This window comes from Watersipora subatra, chromosome 1, assembly GCF_963576615.1.
Source record: "Watersipora subatra chromosome 1, tzWatSuba1.1, whole genome shotgun sequence".
In the NCBI taxonomy this organism is placed as follows: domain Eukaryota; kingdom Metazoa; phylum Bryozoa; class Gymnolaemata; order Cheilostomatida; family Watersiporidae; genus Watersipora; species Watersipora subatra.
In genome coordinates, this window is record NC_088708.1 from 12,509,726 (window position 1) to 12,529,383 (window position 19,658).

General features: G+C 36.5%; 1 protein-coding gene across 1 annotated transcript in view; it reads left to right on the plus strand.

The window, feature by feature from the left end:
* Nucleotides 1-19,658, plus strand: part of LOC137395222 (hamartin-like) — a 75,641-nt gene that overhangs the window by 26,491 nt on the left and 29,492 nt on the right. The window contains exons 2-11 of the mRNA XM_068082071.1: nt 5,282-5,395; nt 5,489-5,592; nt 5,846-5,988; nt 6,533-6,687; nt 6,880-7,037; nt 7,239-7,388; nt 8,895-8,979; nt 12,522-12,704; nt 16,768-16,891; nt 19,105-19,346. Of these exons, the coding sequence (XP_067938172.1) occupies nt 5,302-5,395; nt 5,489-5,592; nt 5,846-5,988; nt 6,533-6,687; nt 6,880-7,037; nt 7,239-7,388; nt 8,895-8,979; nt 12,522-12,704; nt 16,768-16,891; nt 19,105-19,346 (1,438 nt within the window). The 5' untranslated portion in view covers nt 5,282-5,301. The remainder of the gene's footprint in view (nt 1-5,281; nt 5,396-5,488; nt 5,593-5,845; nt 5,989-6,532; nt 6,688-6,879; nt 7,038-7,238; nt 7,389-8,894; nt 8,980-12,521; nt 12,705-16,767; nt 16,892-19,104; nt 19,347-19,658) is intronic.

Genomic DNA, 19,658 nt, shown 5'->3' on the forward strand with positions numbered 1-19,658 from the left:
ATCAAAAGTTATAACGAATTTTGGTTTGTTTTCTATTTATTCGAACCAGTCGATGATTTTTTCTATTGCGGCAAAATGTAGTCTTGTGGTTTTTGATGCATACGGAGTTGTTATTCTTGTATGGAGTTGGGTTACTTTTCCAATTTCGAACTTTGTTGGGTTGATGCATCTAATATATAACAATAATACTAATAAGTCATACAAACAGTCATAAAAGAATCGGGTACATAAACACCTACCTGTTAGATCTGGCTTTGCCAACTTCTTTAACACTGGTTATTAACGGGTTATCAGTTGCAGAAGATCGCACTACTTGTAACAGTGGAGATCTTCTGTTGAGTTATGAAACTCCCAGATCTTTTTTAGGAGACTCATGTGCAAGTAGCCATTCCATCCTGAAGAGTGGATGAAGTGACAACTTTTTTTACATATACCGTAAAACCTGTATTTGAACACAACCTATATTTAAGCCCCATTAACGGAAAAGGGTTAAAAAATAGAATGTCCCCCTTTAATTGAACGACACATCTATTTGACTGCCACTATTTGACATTAATCTTTACAAACCCAGAATAGCAAGTGATCAGTAGAAAACTGTTCACAAAACGATACTATTAATGTTAATGACTTGATTTCTCAATAACAATTGATTTGTTCAGTGTTTTTGTTCGTATCGAAGTTCATTTTCCAAGTTTTCACAGTTTTCTCGCTAAAACTTTGAATATGACAACATAGAAATAATTAGTACCTTTATGTCAAGCTATTCGTAGTTCCTTATTTAACCCAGGCTTGACTTCGATGTATGTAATAAACGTTTTGGGCATTTACAATGAAATCTGCGCTACCACGTATTTTGTGGCTAAAAAAAATGAGGCTATTTTGATAACGCGCCGTTTCTCTTTACTTGTGCAAGATGTGTAACTTCAGTGCATAAAGGTTGGGGAAGTAATCACGTAAAAGAAAAAGAGTTGAAGTCAGAAGACACTGTAGAAGGTTTTAAACAGCCAGAAGAATATGAAATGGTTTCAATCGAAGGCAACAATCAGAGTGCAATTTCATGCAACTTTGTAAAATACAGTTATAAAAATATCCCTTGAAATTCAAAATAAAATAAAAAATTAGAAAGATCCATTGAATTGCAAAGCAGGCTATCAGATCATCGTAAGTTAATTGCAAGCAATAGATATCAACTTGTCTAGACATGTGTCAGCTTCCCCGTGCATATTTTTTTTAGAGATTTTAGAAATCTACGACAAGTCGGAGGTAAGATAGCAAATTTTTTGCATCTCAAAGGGTAATGTCGCTCCGCCCTAAGGAGAATGCAAAATATAGGTGACATGCATTTTTCCCGTGGAAAGGTTAAATTTATCTTTCGAAAATTCTAATAAGGTGTTGAAAAAAATACAGTGCCACCCTTTATTTGAACGTCTTCTTTAATAAAATATAACTATAGAGAAGGGTTAAAAAATAGACCGCCATGGCGTTCAAACATAGGTTTTACGGTTTACAGTAAGTCATCGACTTGAGACACCGTTTGGTTCCGGCTGGTCATAAGACAAATTGGGCGTAAGTCGATTCGGTATAATTTGCCGATTCTGATATAACTCAAATGAATCTAGCTCACTAAACACATACTTGAATGAGGTTTTAGTATGTATTTTAGTAAACTTCAAACTTTCAACTAAGATTTTATCATTTATCTGTTTTTGCCGTAACGAATAGCGCTCAACTCGCCATAGCGAGCAACGTTTATCTCTTAACGTATATAATCAGTATACAAATCGCCAAATTTGAAATTCGAGAGAAATTATTGTTGATATCGTGTGGCAGAAATATTTCGCCCCAACGAAAAAAATTTCGGCACAGGTCTGTCCGATTTTGTGCTCATTCAGGTGGCACAGTGCAGTTTAATCCACACAAATCGCCAGCTGCTCTACTTTAGGACGCAAATTCACGAAATTTGTTTTTGCACTGATTTTACCAATCAACCAAGCTCATTACTGATATCATGGTTAACACTGAGGTATCTATATCTTCATACGCAGCACTTTTAGTCCTTGAAGCTTTCAGCAAGCTGTCAACAATATTGTTTTCTAATTGGTTCTCTTCTTTAGTACGTAGTTTGGTTAGTTTTGTGGAAGTTGAGTCGGTTTATTTTTCTGCTGGATTTTAAGAAAAGAAACCAATAGTGTTAATCCCTGTGAAAAAATAAGATCCAACAAATCTGCTATCTACTTTTCAACCGGTGGAAGTATGTAAAAGATCGTGGCATTAAGGAGTGTCCTAAAAACACAACAAAGCTCACCATATGCAAATTGATGCATTACTCATGTTGCTATTCAGGAATGACTACTCATTCAGGAATTCACACTACGTATTCAGGAAGAAACTACTGAGGACACTGCATTAGTGCTTCCAGCCAATCAAGACCCTCTCCGGTTGACTAGGTTCCCGTTGTCATCTTTATCAAAGTGAAAAAGAGGATCTGGAAACAATTCAGTTTCTCCTCGGCTTATTTTACTGACACTTTCTGTTAGCAAGAGGTGTGTTGTTTGCATATACTTCTGTAGTGCAAGGGAAGTATTGCATGTGGTAGACCTTTTTAATGTTTATGATTAGCATCTAATGTTTATCTCTGGCTGCAAAGTATTTGAAGTAAAATGTGTTGAAACAATGTTCCTTTTTTACATAGGCAAAATTCAAAGTGATTGCGATTTTGTTTTAATCAGCTTGTCTATCAGTTGCCCTCAAGAAAGAAGCTTCAAGATGGTTTTTTTAAGAGTAGCCTTTGCAGCGAAAGGCTCAATCACAGGTCATCTTGAGTTTTTCGTATTCTTTTGAATTTTAGCATTCGCATGTTGCTGGCTTAAACCTTAAAGGTTGATTTGCCACAAAATTCACATTACAATTATTTGGTATCAAAAGATTCACCATGTCTTACTCTGTTGTGTTGAAGGTGTCAAATACGTGGAAATGTGATTACCAGCTCTTAAAAGCTCAAAAACGAAAAGCCGCCGTAGATTGGAATCTATTTATCTGATGTATTCATTAAAGTTTGGTTATCATCTTGTCACGTATGTTCTCACGTGAATTGAAAGGCCAATAGAAAGCTTAATGTAAAACTTATCGTAGCACTAGTTTATGACAAACACTTCGGGTTTTAGCGAAGACCCCGTATCAAATATGGATGCTCGCTACTTTACAGTTTTCTTTCAGCATTATTCAATCGTCAAGTCGTAATCTGATCACGTGACCCAATACTTCGCAAATAATTTCTGCAGCTCTTTTCGATTATCACAGTTAACCAACAGGCTCGTCATGATTATCAGACAATGATATATACTCCTTCGAGGTAAAGTTAAAAAGTTTAACGATTTTTTACGGTAAGTTATAAGATATCAGTGCTAAAAGTGACAGCATTACAATGACGATAAAACAGACGCGTAAGAACAATAGACATGGTTTTATTGAATGCGTGAAGTATATTTGTGAAAATGTTTCGACGAATGAGGTTGCATGAAAGTGCAAACAGAAACCATCCTGTAACAACTACGTCCCATTTGAGACATTTTGGAAAGCGAATCCAAACTAGGGCGGTCTCGTGTGGCTGCGATTAACTGTTCGTTTTTGAGCTTTTAAGAGCTTGTAATCACATTTCCATATATTTTGCACTTACAACACAACAGAGTAAGACATGGTGAATCTTATGATACCAAATAACTGTAATGTGAAATTTGTTGCAAGTCAACCTTTAACTTATCTTGATTGTAGTTTTCATAGTATTGTCTGCCCACTGCCTACATTAAATGTGAGGAGAGGAGATGAAACATGCAAACTCTTGGTTTTTCTTTGTTCTGTCTATTGTTTATAATGTTATATGCCAATCAATCTGGATGAGTCTTGTCAGTATATGTATATGCTGTGTCCAGCTTAAGAATCTGATATGTTTGGAGAATGGATAGTAGTACACGAATAAAATAAACCGCAACATACGACACTGCAAGTGATGTGAATCCTTTATAGAATAATTACAAGTGTTTGTTGGTCTGCAAAGGCTGCTATGTTAACACACTTGAATAGCAGTTTTCCTCAAAAGGATGTTTCTTCTAATTGTTATTCTAACAATATAGACTTACAATCTACAGTAGCATAATCTTGGTCACTACAAACAGTTTGTTGCTTTTGAGGGCAGCTCAGGTCAAATTATTGTTCTCTCAGTTCAGGCCTCATGTTGCTGCACGTTGCTGCAGGTAGCAGTGAAAGCCGAGTTTTATGTTGAGCCATATTTGATTGCTCAGTCTATAAGAGTAAGAGCTGTACATAAAGCATCTGTTCAGTCTGTTCCATTTGGGAGGTTATCAGAATTAACGACAGGCCACTGGTTGAACAAATACTATTTGCAAAGTGTTGATGAGACTGCTTGGCTCCATTGACTCTATATCAAGTTTTATGTTTTGTTAATTAGCAAGTTGCCTATTCATTGCTGTTTTCACTCATTGATTATGCTTAATTTGGCAAGCTATATAAGACTTAATGTTTTTGGGGTTAAACCCTTCCCTCAATCTTTATATAGGTTGTGGATAGTCGTTCAGAACTTGGTTTACATGCTGCCAGTTATTCAAGGGTCACCATTTGTTGCTTCTCAAATTTTCAACACCCAAGGGGTGATTGACACATTGAGTGATCATTTCATCAGATAGTGTATCATATTTGATCAGATTTTCCGCAATCTGATGGTTGTAGGTAGACCAGTTTAGATGACACACAAAACCACACTATTTTTTAGTTTTAACAGCCGGTTTAAACTGTCCATTCAATTAGTGGCAGTATTTACCTTTTTCGAGGCTGTTGGCCATTGCATGCATTCTTAACATTCTTGGGTACTTATATAAAGCTTACCATGTTGGCGATAAACCCTCAAATCTTATTTTGAAACGTTTCTTGCATAACAAAGCTGTTACGATCTCAGTTGGCAGGCTATTTTCACATCACAAAGCCATTTTTTCAATAATTGATGTTTCTTTTTAAAATCCTGACTGAATGCAGTGATGTTAGGTTACAACCATGTACCTAGTTGAAGTAACAAGCAACAAATATATCTTTAACGCCAATATAACTTTCATTGGGTCTGCAAACTTTGTGTACGCAATACAACAATAGTCCCCCTATGTTGCACAAGGTTGTTGTACATGTATATCATAAAACGCCTGACATTTTAATGTGGCAAGTGGCTCCTGATATGCAAGAATATTTCCCTCTATGTATTTATATCTGTTAACAGACAGTGGTGAGTTTGTAACTATGGATAAAAAGGGTCTCTCTGCAGCCTTCCAACTTCTTGACAGTGCAGATCTATCGACTGCAAAAAAGTTTGTAGAAAATCTCAAGCATTATGGTAAGTGATTTGAAGAGCCTTAATTATTTCCAATTATTTTCTAGTGCATCACTTAAATGAGCAGTGGAGTGAGTTGTTACTTATATATTTTAGAGATGGACACATGGATGATAGAGAGCTTGATTAATTATTACTTCACCACGCAATCCCAAAGAGCTGCCGAGTTGATCGCCAAAGCTCATGACAAGCATGGAAAGGTTGAAATATTTTTTCAACTCGACTACTGTTTACCTTTCCTCTCATCATTCATATGCCATTTATTCAGGCTGTCGACTTATAAAACAGTTGCATGTTCGCACTTTAGCACTGCTATGGTACCATTTCAGTGTGTCTATTTATGTCATGAAGCAACCATTCTCTATGCTTTAGCGACTAGGCTGTTTAGGCATGGTGTATGGGACATATGAGGCTGCATCGAAGTTTTATGTTTATCTTGTTGGAATATTCCAGGCGGTATTTCGAAGACTTCACAGTGGGTTTGCTGAGCAGACTTGCAGAAAGAACACCCTCAAGCTCCTGCTATACATTGTCAGTAAAAGGCCTCCGTGGCTCTATAAGATTCTTGATGAAGCCATATTAAAAGATGTCTTCAAGTAAGCTTGTACATGTGTAACATATTTATGAGCTTCTCTTGTTCAATAAGGATTTTTTACAGTTATCTCTTTCTGTGAGTAAAGCTGCAAGGAGAACTTTGCTTACTTCTGTACTATGTACTATAAAATTTTCTAAGATCTTGGTATTTTTTCATTATTTTAAATATATCTTTAGCCTTATTTCTGATGTTCAACTTTGTTGAATAATGGCACTTAAATGAACAAATGTATTCGATTCCATTTATGATTTTAATAGTATATTTAAAAAACTTGTACTTTTTCATTTGTGTAAATTAGGAGATTTCCTATATTTGATAACACTAACTCATGACAGAATGATGGTGTGGCTACTCTCTGTTGCAAAAGGCAGTTTTGAGATTTATAATTGACCACTCACATTTATAGCTTTTTCTAAAAGTGTAATAAGTCACAGAATATATATCATCTAGCCAGTTGTGTGATTATTGCTTAAAATGTTTATAAAAACTTTGGTTCTAAATTATTTGTGTATGCTTTGTACTACGAGTTCTTCATTCTTGCATAGCTGTATGAAGTATGATGTCCATGTTACACTGCTCCTAGACTCTGTTTATATCACTATCATGCTACTTCCTGTCGTGCCTGATGGAATGGTGAAACACTTTGATGAAATCTTTGAATACCTAGTGAGACTCATGAAGGTGTCATTCACGAACAAAGGTGAGACACCCTCTGCTGTCACTTGATGCTAGGTGGTCATGTATATCTTTGGAGTTCTGTTTCTGGTTTGGAACATAAATAGCCTGAAAATAGCTTGAAGAAATACTTGATCAATAATGTTTATTGCAGCTTACGTGTAGTCTGTGTTTTAATTGACTGATCTGTTGTCACTAAGCTTCAATGGTGTTACAGAAGGTATTCCCGATGCCTATATACTGCACTTGAATGCCGGAATCTATTCACTCTTCTCACGCCTCTATGGCATGTATCCATGGCATTTTGTCACTCGTCTGCGTGATTACTACTCTAAACAGGTTTTCCGTCATAATTTCTACATCAAAGCTATCGAGGTTTGTTCACTTCTGATACTCTGCATACTTTTCCGGCTTCTTGTGTAAGCCTACTAGTCTTTGCATAACTACATGTATAATAATAATATGTAATAATAATAATTTAATGGTCCCAAATTTGAGTGCAGTTGGCGACTTTGACCTTCAAGTTAGTTATCAATCATTTAGCTCAATTCCTTAGCCTTGGTGTCTTTTTTTCAGCCAATGATTACTAACACGAAGCTAAATCCGCGTTTGATAACAGCCTCGAAGGAGTCGGAGCTGCGAGGGGACCAGTGGAGGTCAAAGGCAATGCATGATATTGTAGCCGAGTGCGCTAGCTTGTCCCTTGATATAACTGAGAGCACCAAGGTTCGTCATCATGACACTTATAGAAATAGTAGACAATGTACATATATACATGTACAGTGGACTCCCATCGTATGACATTAATTCATTCCAGTGTTGGCATCGCAAGGCGAAAATGTTGTATAGAGGGGTATAGGAACCCATAGTAATTATCTACTGCAATCACCGCCTGGTGAAAAACAAAATTTTTATATATAGTACATATTAAAAATTAGCAGCAAAATAATATATTAACCTCAGTAACTATAGTTGACTAATAGTTAACCTAGTAACTCTAGTTTCGTTACAATGGTAATCATTTTCTACTTTCTTTTATGTCGTTATCAATTGTAGGACCTTTGGCCTAACGGATTAAAGTTATAGATGTTGTTATATAGTTATGAACGTTTAATGAATTAAAGTTTGTAGTAAATATTAAGGTAAACGCTAAAATGCACAATAAATTTTTACTTTCCCTTTTCACTAATTTTCATTTCACTCACACAATATCAAGTATTTACACAAAGAATGCTGAACTTAAGCATCGTATCTCTTTCATCTTCGAGATTTCAACATACTCAGCACACCGACCGCCAAATTTGAGTTTCGTGAGACTTTTTTGTTGATGTCGTATGGCAAAAGAATGCTGTAACGAAGGTACGAAAAAACATTGTGTTCCACGTCGTAAGGCGAAAAATTTGATGAAATTTCAGAAATTTGAATCCCACATGCACTTTTAATCGTCAAAAAACGACAAAATCAAATTATAACCAAGACTTTATTGTATAAATCCAAATGTATAACACCGTTTTATTAATTTGTTATACAACATTTCACTGTGTAATTAATTGATAGGAATTTTATTGCTGCTATTTCTGGTGCAGTAATTCAATTTGAGGCTTTTTTTGTGGATAAAACACAGGTCAAGTCATCTTGCATCATTCTGTTACAAACTTAAGATTTAATAGTAAACAATGCTGAGAATTCTGACGCCCATAGATATGTGGTGATAATGGCAGCAGTTTATGGAGGGCAGTCTTCGCTACTTTTGGATATAATGGGGTCATTTCTGTAGCTGATGAGTTAGTCTTTAATAGAAGTGGCTTCTAAAATTTAATGTAGGCCCTATTGAAGTTTTAACTTGGTGTCAGCAAAGGAAGAAAATTAATTAGTGACGCTTTCAAATTCCTTTTGAGTAGCGAGCACACAAGTGGGCGTGCATGAGACGATGAAATCCTAATAGAGCACCCCTTACAGATTTAGGAGTAATACAGTAGTTTTTGTTTTGACTGCAGTACACAATGATTAGCGATAGCTGAGTCGAGTAAGCTTCATTGACAGAAGGTGGCAGGTAGCAAATACTTTGGCCCGAGATTGTTAAAAACATTAGGATTTTTCTGGGCTATGGTAACAGATTCAGTCGGTATATGCTCAAAATATTTTATTGGAATCGGATAAAGTACATGTAATTACCACATCAGTCACATAACGCATTTCGAAAATAATTTAAACTTTCTGCTCATTTGGTAGGACTACGAGCAAAAGTATCCGTTGGCAAATGACAGCTCAACAAAGATGGAGGAAAATACTGCTTGCGGGGCGGAGCTAAGAGGAGGTGCTGCTTTTACTAGGCCTTTTCTTGCAGTTCGTCTAGGATTGTCTCACCTGTTTATACATGGGCTTGTCCATAAATTCAGTGAAAAGTGTACCAATTTTGAAAATGCTATCTGCTGGTACAGACCCTGTCTGTTTTGTTCAGATTATTCTGAGGGCTCAGAAAATATATAACTCATCATTGTGCTGCGAATACTTTAGTTGTACCATACAATAAAAGTTAGGGGTTATCAAAGTGCTCTCCAGAATTTATATTCATGGTAATATTTTATTTGCTAATGTTAAGCAAACTAAAGTTGTCAATTGATTAAAAATTATTTCATTCTACTTTTTGCGCTGTTCCAGATTGTGGGAAACATAAAAACAATCAAAAATGTAAATCGTCTATCTATAGTAAACTTTTAAAACTAGTAGCTTTTTAACTGTCACACGGCTAACCAAAAACAGTGACAAATTACGCTAGCACCCATACTGTTCAAGTTTCAGTATTTTTATTTTAAGTTATCTTAGCATTCACCATGAAGGCACCACAGAATGATTTTTAGGCTTTAAGTTCAAAAGAATGGCTGTGGGTTGGTTAGCTTTGTGACAGGTTAGTCGCGAGACACCCCCCCCCCCCCCCCGGTTGGTGTTCAGTTGCCTTCATAATCCACTTAAATCACTTAATTAAACCTTGTTGGTGTCTAGTTAGCAAACAACACTAATCTTTATGAGATTTCCATTCAATTAATGGTATACAAAAGAATAAAATAAGTCTGTTAATGGATTTTAAAGATCTGAACCTAAAATGTAATACCCTACTGGCAGACTGGCTAACCAGCTCAAAATTGGTCCGTTTGGCCATTTGATGATCAAAGGAGGTGTTATGAGTTGTGTACAACGTTGCGTCACTACCTAAAGACACAGTGCATGTGCTAAAAATCAGTATAACCTTGTTCATCATGAGATGCAGTCGACCCATGACCATTGCTAAAAAAGTGAGAGTGCACAAAGAGCGTATAAAGGAGGATCCTGAAAAGTATGGAGATTTTAAAAGAAAGAAAGCAGAACAATCAAAGATTTCTAGACAGAAAAGAAAAGTCAATATAACAGAGGAAGAAGTAGAGCTACAAAGAGCTGACAACAGAAAACGAAAGCAAAAGCAGAGGGACCTGAAACGTAAAACTATGACGGTTAAACTTACACCAGGTATGTATTGATGGTGACAGCAAAAATGGAAACCTAGGAGAGTGTGGTAACAAGTTAATAATAAATCTCACAGGAATAATGTTTGGAGATTCGTGAACTGGAGCTGACTATTCTATGGTGGTTGGTGTATTACTTGGAAAATATTTTTGATCATTTATTTGTTTTTATTTCAGGTCCTTCTCCCTTTGGCTCTGCACAGTCTGCTGGAAAGGCCTTGAGGAAAGCAGAAGCAGCTCTACCAAGAAGTCCCAGGAAATCAGTTCATGTACGTAGACGTTTCATTGGTCAGTGTGTTCTAGATGAGCCAAGCACAAGTGACTCTTGCTCACAAGGAAGGAAAGCACTTGGAGATGATATCATAAAATAAGGTCACTGATTTCTATGAGAATGATGACATCAGTAGGATGGCGCCAGGAAAAAAAGATTCTATCAAGGTCAATGGCGAGCTGGTCCAGAAACGCCATCTGTACAACAACATCAGTCAAACGTACGAGCCTTACAGAGCTGACAACCTCAATGATGCAATAGGTCGGAGTAAGTTTGCAGCTCTTAGACCCATTTATGTGCTGCCATTCAATGAGGTTCCACACACTGTCTGTCTGTGCTATCTATGAAAACTTCCGATTTCTGGTGGAGGCTCTTAAAAGAACAGGAAATTACTTGCCAAGCACTGGAAGATAACTGATTGACTCATGTGTATACAGCAGAGAAAACCCCATCTGTATGATGATTGAAGGCACTTCATGTGTTGGTTGCAAGGGACCTGAAAAAGCCTACAACACCCCGAGCTTTTCAGAGGCAGCACAACTTCAATGGCACAGATGGTCAACAGTTGCTGGGAGAAGCTTGAAGACCAAGCATAATGGCACAGCAGAAGCAATGAATGCACTCCAAGAGTAATGGAAGGCCTATCTCAACCACTGCTTCTATAAAGATCACCAGTTCAATTACTTTGACCAGAAAAAATCCAGCTTGGCTGATGATGACTGCCTCATTCAAGTGGATTTCTCTGAGAACTACCAAACTAGCTATCAGGATGAAACACTTGCTGTGTTTGGTTCAAAGGAAGTGTGAAATCTTATGCTGTGGTTTCTGACTACCTTCAACATGACAAGTACACGCTGTGTTCACTTTCTTCCAGGCGTTGATCTCCAAAGTTAAGCAGCAAAGTCGACGAGTTTCTTCACTCTATTTGTTCTCTGATGGCGCTGCATCACAGTTAAAGCAAAGATTCATACTCTCCAACCTCAATCACATCAAGCAGTCCAATGACCTTAACAATCTTGAGTGGAACTTCTTTGCTACCTCTCATGGCAAAAGAGCAGTCGATGGTGTTGGTGGTAGTCTGAAGAGGCAGGTGTGGAGACTTGTGAAAGCAAGAAGAGAGACAGTAGAGGATGCGGCATCATTCTGTAGAGTTGCCAAAGCCCACTCCAACATAGAGATATTGGAAATAAATACTGCTGAGATCAACAGCAACAAAGACTTCCTTGATCAGTGCTGGGAAAATGTCAAAGGGCTACCAGCCTTGCAGAAAATACATCATGTTATGGTTAGCAGAAATGAATCTGTGAAATACTCCACCATTGCTGGAATGGACACAAAGCGCCATCTGTTAAAAGCTGCCAGCAAGCAAAGAGGCCACATGATTGATGATGACATTGTTGATAACCTTTGATTGTGTAGAACACTAGTGTTATCAGCTATCTTATAAGTATCATAAATATAACTAAAGTATTGTGCCTTTTTTCTCTATATTTCACATGGAGTATCACAGAAGTCACACGACTAATTTTTAAAAGTCACACGGCTAACTGTTTTTATCTGAATTAATTTGATAATTTAAATTGTTTGATCAAAACTAAAAGTGGACTTATCTTTTTGAACACTTAATTGATGGTAAATTAACCGTGATTTTACCATAAGGTGTTTCAATTCACAGAAATAATACACCAAACACGATGGCTCCTTTTACGCAGAATTCTCTGGATCACACGACTAACCTCTAATTACACATGGTATCTCTTTGATTTAACAATTGGCCTAAATCCAACTTATCAAGGCTCAAGATGGCCTCAAACACTAAGTAAAATTGTTCAAAAACTATAAATTCAGAATATTTTAAATGGTTTTATTGCTAGGAAACCCGTACAAAAATCACACGACTAATTATAGACAAGCCCACATGGCACTTGTCATGTTATTGACTTACCTGGCGGTCTAACCTCTCTCTGTTTGTTTCTGTTGGCCTGGGATTTCCTTTCATTCTCCTGTGTTATTGTACAATATTGGGGTTAGCTTGATTAACTTGAAACCCTGCCAGAAGAATTATCTCTCCATGCATGTCTATTGTAGCATCAGCCCCTATCGATCTAGCAAAGGACTCATTAGTATCTGATTCACTTAATTCCACATTCTTCAGTCCTTCAGATAGGCTGGGTCTAAGCACGCCACCACTCGGAGACCCTGTCACACCTGGAACTGTCTCTGCTAGTCAGTTCACATTTTCTCAGTCTAATCAAGGAACACCTCTGCTCAGTAAGTCTACTCCGGCTATTTGTTCTGGCAACTAGCATGATTATTATTTTACGCTGATTGATAGCATTACAGAGAATGTATTTGAAGTTTATTTGGTGAACTTGCAGCTTGTTGGGATGCATCATTGCTTATATATACAGTCAAACATGGATAACTCGTCCACGGATAGCTCGAACACATGGTTAATTCGAACATTTCCTTTGGTTCGTTCCCACGTAATGATAAATTGCTATAGATAACTCGAACTCAACACTGTTAATTCGAACTGTTTTTTTGCCCAACGGCTACCGAAACGGTTGTTATCGCTTTAGAAAATCACTTTATTCAAAGCCATAGAGGTAAACTTCATCTTTTCGTAATTCATAAGCGTCGTTATTACCACCATCGGCAAAATATTTTTGTCAACGACTTTTCTAAAAGTTTGGTGAAATTTGATTTATACTGCGATACGATGAATAGCACGGGCTAGCTGGGTCACGCGCGCAAGGATTTCCGCCACGCACATACAAAACAAAAATCGCATGTTGTTTTGTATGTGCGTGGCGAAAATCCTTGAGTGCGTGACCCGGCTAGCCCGTGATGAATAGTTTTCCGACGTTGATTCCGTGTTGAATCAACGTCGGAATGTTGAATGTTTAAAACGTCTTAAAAAATGTTGTAATTAAACGTATACGTTGTCTGAGCTACAAAAAACTATTCATCGTTTGACCTAAACACAGAATACGTGTGTACATTCAATAAGTATCTATTAAAAAAGCGTGAGTGATATAGAATGTACCGTAAAACCTCGTAAAACTTCTAATTGAACTGCCTCGGAGTGTTGCTCTTAACGAATCCCAGGTAAAGTAAGGTAATCTGCATAAACTTCAAGAAAAAACGGCAAAATTGATCGTGGGTAAAACCCCAAAAGAAAAAATGTCTTTTCTTTTGAGCATTTCAACAGCGATCAAGTTTTGCCAATGTCAATCTGAAAAACGTCCTGGCAATAACATCACCTCAAACAACAAACCAATCTCAAGTGATAGAAAAATCTCTATACTTTTTCATGAAAACGTTTTAAACTTTACATTAAAAGCATTTAATTTGAAACAAGCCATTTGTGCTTTTGATTTATATTATAGTTTGTATATGTACATGTATCTACTAATAAATAAGTAAATATATGGACTTGTGACAGTGCTCTGATAACTTGAACGCTCTGATAATTCGAACACTTTTGCTCGGTCCCTTGAAGTTCGAGTTATCCATGTTTGACTGTATATGGAATAATGGGTTGTTCATGCAGGCTTATTGCAACTCCTGACATTCCAATATATTAAACCTTTTTTCTTCACATTCCACATTTACACTCCTTCTGAATAGTTGCTTTTTAGTATTATTCTTTTCAAAAGTGTTTTGGAAATGTTAAAAGACTCAAGAGTGATTGCTAAAACCATCAATTATCAATTGAATAATATTATTGTTTTTGTCAAGTCTAAGAGGAGCCCTTATTTTGCTTTCTTACTAAAGAAATGCTACTAAGCTGTGTAGGCTCTGTAACATAACTTCTTCAGAAGAAGGATCAGAAAAACCTTTAGATATAACTATTCTAATGTTATATTAAACTATATCTAAATATATATAAAATATATATTTCGATAAAAACATTAGATACCGTATATAATTGAATGTAATCTTATACAGTCAAACATGAATAACTCAAGCAAACTTCACGGGATCGAGCGAAAGTGTTCGACTTATCAGAGCGTTCAAGTTATCAGAGCACTGTCACAAGTGCATGTATTTATCAGTAAATACATGTACATATACAAACTATATATAAACCGAAAGCATAGATTGCTTGTTGCAAATTAAAAGGCCTCTCATTTAAAGTTTTAGAAATTTTTATCAGAAAATATAGATATTTTTCTAGCACTTGAGATTTGTTTGTTGTTTTAGGTGATGTGATTGCCAGGACGTTTTCAGATTAAAACTGGCAAAACTTGATCTCAGTTAAAGCGCTCAGAAAAAGTACATCTTGTACTTCTGAGTGTTTTAACCAAGATCAATTTTGCCGATTGTACTTTAAAGCATAACTGACATGAACAGCTTTCATTGCTTTAGGTAAATCCTTGGTAAAGATTTTAGGTGAAGGTTGGTCCACTAACTTTCAAAGTCATGAAAGCTTTTTTACAATCGGGAATGTTTAGTCCGATTTAGAATTATAGAGATGAGCGCCTTAAAACTCATTATTATCTAAATTCAGTCTTCAAAATAATCTTAGTCTTTTATGAAAGGTAGATAAGCTATCTAACATTGCTCGTAGCTTGTTACAGGATGTTTAATAGGCTGAACCCCGAGAGAAATGAGCTCAAAAAAGCGCGATAATAACACTATCTTGTGATAAAATCGTGCTTTTTGAGCTCATTTTTCTCGGCATTTAGCCTATTAAGCATCCTGTAACAAGCTACAATCAATGTTAAACAGCTTATCTAACTTTCATAAAAGACTGAGATTATTTTGAAGGCAGAAATTAGATAATAATGGGTTTTAAGACACCCATCTCTATAATTCTAGATCGGACTTAACATCTCCAACTTCTGTTCCTAAAAATCTAGGCTACGCCACTTATTTATGGGCGGAGCTTTTTGTGTCGATTGTATCGTTTGCGAGACTGATATTGAAACAAAAAGGCTGTAAAAAAGCCTTTATTACTTTGAAAGTTAGTAGACCAATTTTTATTTCGAGTACAAAATCGAACTTGGCGTGTCTGTTTTACCTAAAACGAACGATGAAATCTGTTCGTCTCAGTCATGGTTTAAGTTTATCCGAACGGTTTGCCCCGCTTTCCCTTGCTTTTGATGGGCCACGGCAAAGCAGATGTTTGGTAAAATCTGACCTTTTACAAACCTTTGGAAAAGTCGTTAATGAAAATATTTTGCCGACAGTGGTAATAATGACGCCTAACAACTACTAAAAGTTGATGTTTATCTCTATGGCTTGAAATAAGGTGATATTCTAAAGTGATAATAATCGTCTCGGTAGCCGTTGAGCAAAAAACTGTTCGAGTTGATGATGCTAAGTTCGAGTTATCTAAAGCAATTTACCATTGCGTAAGAACGGACCGAACAAATCCGTTCGAGTTAACAATTTGTTCGAGCTATTTGTGGGCAAGTTATCTCTGTTTGACTGTATTTGCTTGAAGGTTTAGTAAGAAAAGAAAAGCATTAGTTGTCTTATAAGTGATGTATAGTGATACAAAATTGTATGAAGTTATATAGAGTGAGATATGGTGGTAATAGAGCTGAGATGGTGTTATTCTTTCCCAACAAAAAAAAGAAATGCTTTTTAAAAACTACATTGGAGTTGTATTCCCCAACACAGTGCGGTTGGTCAATCTCACTGTACCCATAAAAAAATGTTTCTTAAAAATAGACCGTTGCGGAGATTTTTTGAAAATTTACATGGTGCTACAATGCTCTAGTTCATGCATTTGCCTTTCTTTGATTTCAAACATAAATATCTGTTGCTTACACACGACTTGAGATATTAGCCTCATTACCTTTGAAGCTTATTTTGCTTATTTACAAAAAAGCTATCGTCTTATTGTACGATCTGCCTCTGCTTCTTTGCTGGCTTTCTAATAAGTCATACGATAGTTCTTTGCAGAATGCATATTTGCATGCTAACTGAAACCGATGCATTGATGACAGCAACAGCTAAGTCATCAATGATATATGATCTGAAGCTTAGCAACTTTTCATTCAAAACCTACTCACTATCCCAAATGTGGATAATGCAATACGCGCATTTCATATTCAAGAATTCAGCTTCAAAGTAGTTTGCAGCCAGCAGGATCTGATGTGCATTACAATTTTAATACAGTCTGTTACTTACTTTCTGCAACCTTACCAAGAAAAGATTGCATTTGTACCAGCTGTTTCATAGTGTTGTTATTTATTACTTTTACAAAACTTTTCATAGACCCTCTATGTAAATCATTATAATAGCAATATACGCTGGGAAAACTAATAAATTTATGCATAATTTGTCTGAATAATTGACTGGCTAGTTTTGGCAACAGATCAAAGTTCAACGAAAACACCGCACAGCAGCGTACAGGGCACTCCCAGTCTGCCCACCCCTACTCACCACACACCTAAAAACACACCCACCACTGACTCTGCCGGAGCCTCTGCTAGATCAAGGTTGGTTCAGAATATGCAATGTACTATACAATGGCTCACTAACTCCATGTTTGTTTCATTTCAAGTTCCTCTCTATTCTTCTTATATAATAACTAATTGGCACAGTTAAAAATATGTTATACAGATAGCCAACGAGGATATTGAGTTCTATGATTGGATACCAAATCTGTTTTATTATCATTTTTTGCATGTCCAAATGTTTTATCCGGATAATTTATTTTGGCACGATTTGCCTCGCGTTCACTATAACCTTTAGCCAACCTTTTTTCAAACTGTTTCGATAAAAGACCGAGCGATGCTGTTCTCGAAAGCGGCCTCTCGCATACTTTGCCATATAGTGGCCATCAAGAACCAGTTTGTATGCTCATATCTCAATGATTACTCATATCTAGAGGACGAAACTTTCTTGAAATTCTGCTCGTATCTCGATTTTCTCATATGTTGGAGCACTCGTATGTCGAGGTATGACTGTGTAGAGATGCTCGAATTGGTGTATCTGCTTATTACTTAAACCAACAATATCATTGTACTCATATAACCAGGTCATTGCTATTGCAATAATATTATCGTACCGACCTATTGTTGACCTAGTTGACGATGAACTCGCCCAAAATCTTTAGTAAATTTTATTTGAAACTATCGATATTTTTCTATCATTTGCGACTTTTTTTGAGTTAGAGGTGATCAGATTTCTGCGGTGTTTTAAGATTAAAATTGAGAAAACTTGATCACAATCAAAACGATCAGATTAAGATCAAGGAAATGGTCATTATGACATTTATAATTGCAAAGAGACCGATAGAATAGAGATGCGTAACTCTTCAACCTAAAGTCAATAACCGATATCAAATATTGCAACGATAACAGCTAGTGATGTCATTTGGTAAGTATTTTTCTTCTGAGTGTTTCAACCACTATCAAGTTATATTGATTTTAATCTTCAGATATCCTGGTAATCAGACTTGACACTTTCTGTTATATGAAATTTTTTATGTAGTACGAAGCAAAATCTTCACCTAAATTCTTTACGTTATCTGGAATTTACGTTGTAGGAGGTACACGTTATAGGAGTGTCTACTGTACAGTAGAACCTTGTTATACAGTTTTAATTCGTTCCAGTGATGGCCTTGTAAGGCAAAAAACATCAAAATTCTATATACAATCGGTACAAGCAAAATAGTATGTTAACCTTAGTAATTATAGTTACCTACAGTAACTTCAGTGTATTTAGTGGTTATGGTCTGCAAGAAAATATAACATTACCATGTACAGTACATACTGTAGGAGTTCTTGCCTTTGAGACAGATATATGACGTAATGAGACAGATGTACAACATGATTACATCAACACATTACATTACATTCAACACTCTAATTTAACTTAAATTAATTTAGCTTACTAAACGCATACTCAAGTTAAGGTTTGCTATGTATTTGATTAAACTAAACTTCAACTTTGTCATAGTTTAAAATTTAATCACCTGTCTGTTTCTGGTTTCGTTTTTACTATAACTTATAACGAATAACGCTGAACTGAGAGAGCGATCATTGTATCTTTTTCAAGTGTTGTGACGTCGATTTCGGTGAATAGCATATCGGCATCTTCGTTATTTTGAGATATTCAGCACACCAACTGGCAAATTTTAATTTTGAGAAAAGTTTTTATTGATATTGTCCAGTAGAAAAAAGTCTTACAGTGGAAACGAAAAAGCATCGTGTTCCACATTGTGAGGCAAGAAAACCGTATAACAGCGTAATCGTAACTCGGGGGTGTGCTGTAAAGCTCTTCAATAAGTTTTAAAAACTGACAGATCACTCCTATTTTTCGCTGGGTAGAAAAGGGTCTTGTAGTCAGCTTAACGCGTCTCACCTTATGCTATCATTTTATTTAATATTTAATCCTCCTAATAACTTTAATCCTCGTTCACACCACTTTATGGTTGCCTTATTACATCGTCAGTCGATCAACGAACTGCAGTTGAAAAACTACTTGATTAAAAGCTCAGGCTTACCAGTCACGGCATAAAGGCAATTACTAATATACTGTACGTATATATGCACTTGCTTTGTAAGTTCAGCGGTGCAGAATCTTAGCTTCATGCGGACCTATTGTTCCAACAAGCTATGTATGTCGCTCGATATGGACAGTTTATGCTCTCAATTCATCTGTGTCATTCCGCAGACCTGCATAAATACCACTTTTTCTCTCATAGACACACCAGTGGCACCAAGGTGAGCTGCCTGTCTAGACTAAGTATTGACGAGTCGATACCACCTTCTCCGCTTCGAAAGGAATTCACTTCAGAACCGCCAATAGATGTGCCCAAAATATCTGCTTCAGCTGAGACAAGCACGGTCAACACAACATCGCTGTCTGTCAGCAATCTTCCTCATATCCTTGAAAAGATTTCAGATACAGCATCATCTAAGACTCGAGATACGGACAATAGCAATGGTGAGACACTATTTATCGCTGTGTGCACAAGCTGGGCAAGTCTAGTTGAACAAGTCAGGTGCATACCACCACAGAATGTTAGTGTTACAAGTGTAGGCTCAACTGTAGTTAATTTAGAAGCAACAAGTAGCAGTAAACTCTATGTAGTATTTGTGAAACATAGATTTGGAATAGGAAAAGCTCTATCTTAAACACACAAATTTAAATTTGTTGATCTGATTGAGCACTCTTCAATCCCTCATTCTGTGTGGAGAATTAAGTTGTGTACCTTTTCAGCTGTATTGGCTAAAGGTGCGGCATGATACTACCGTG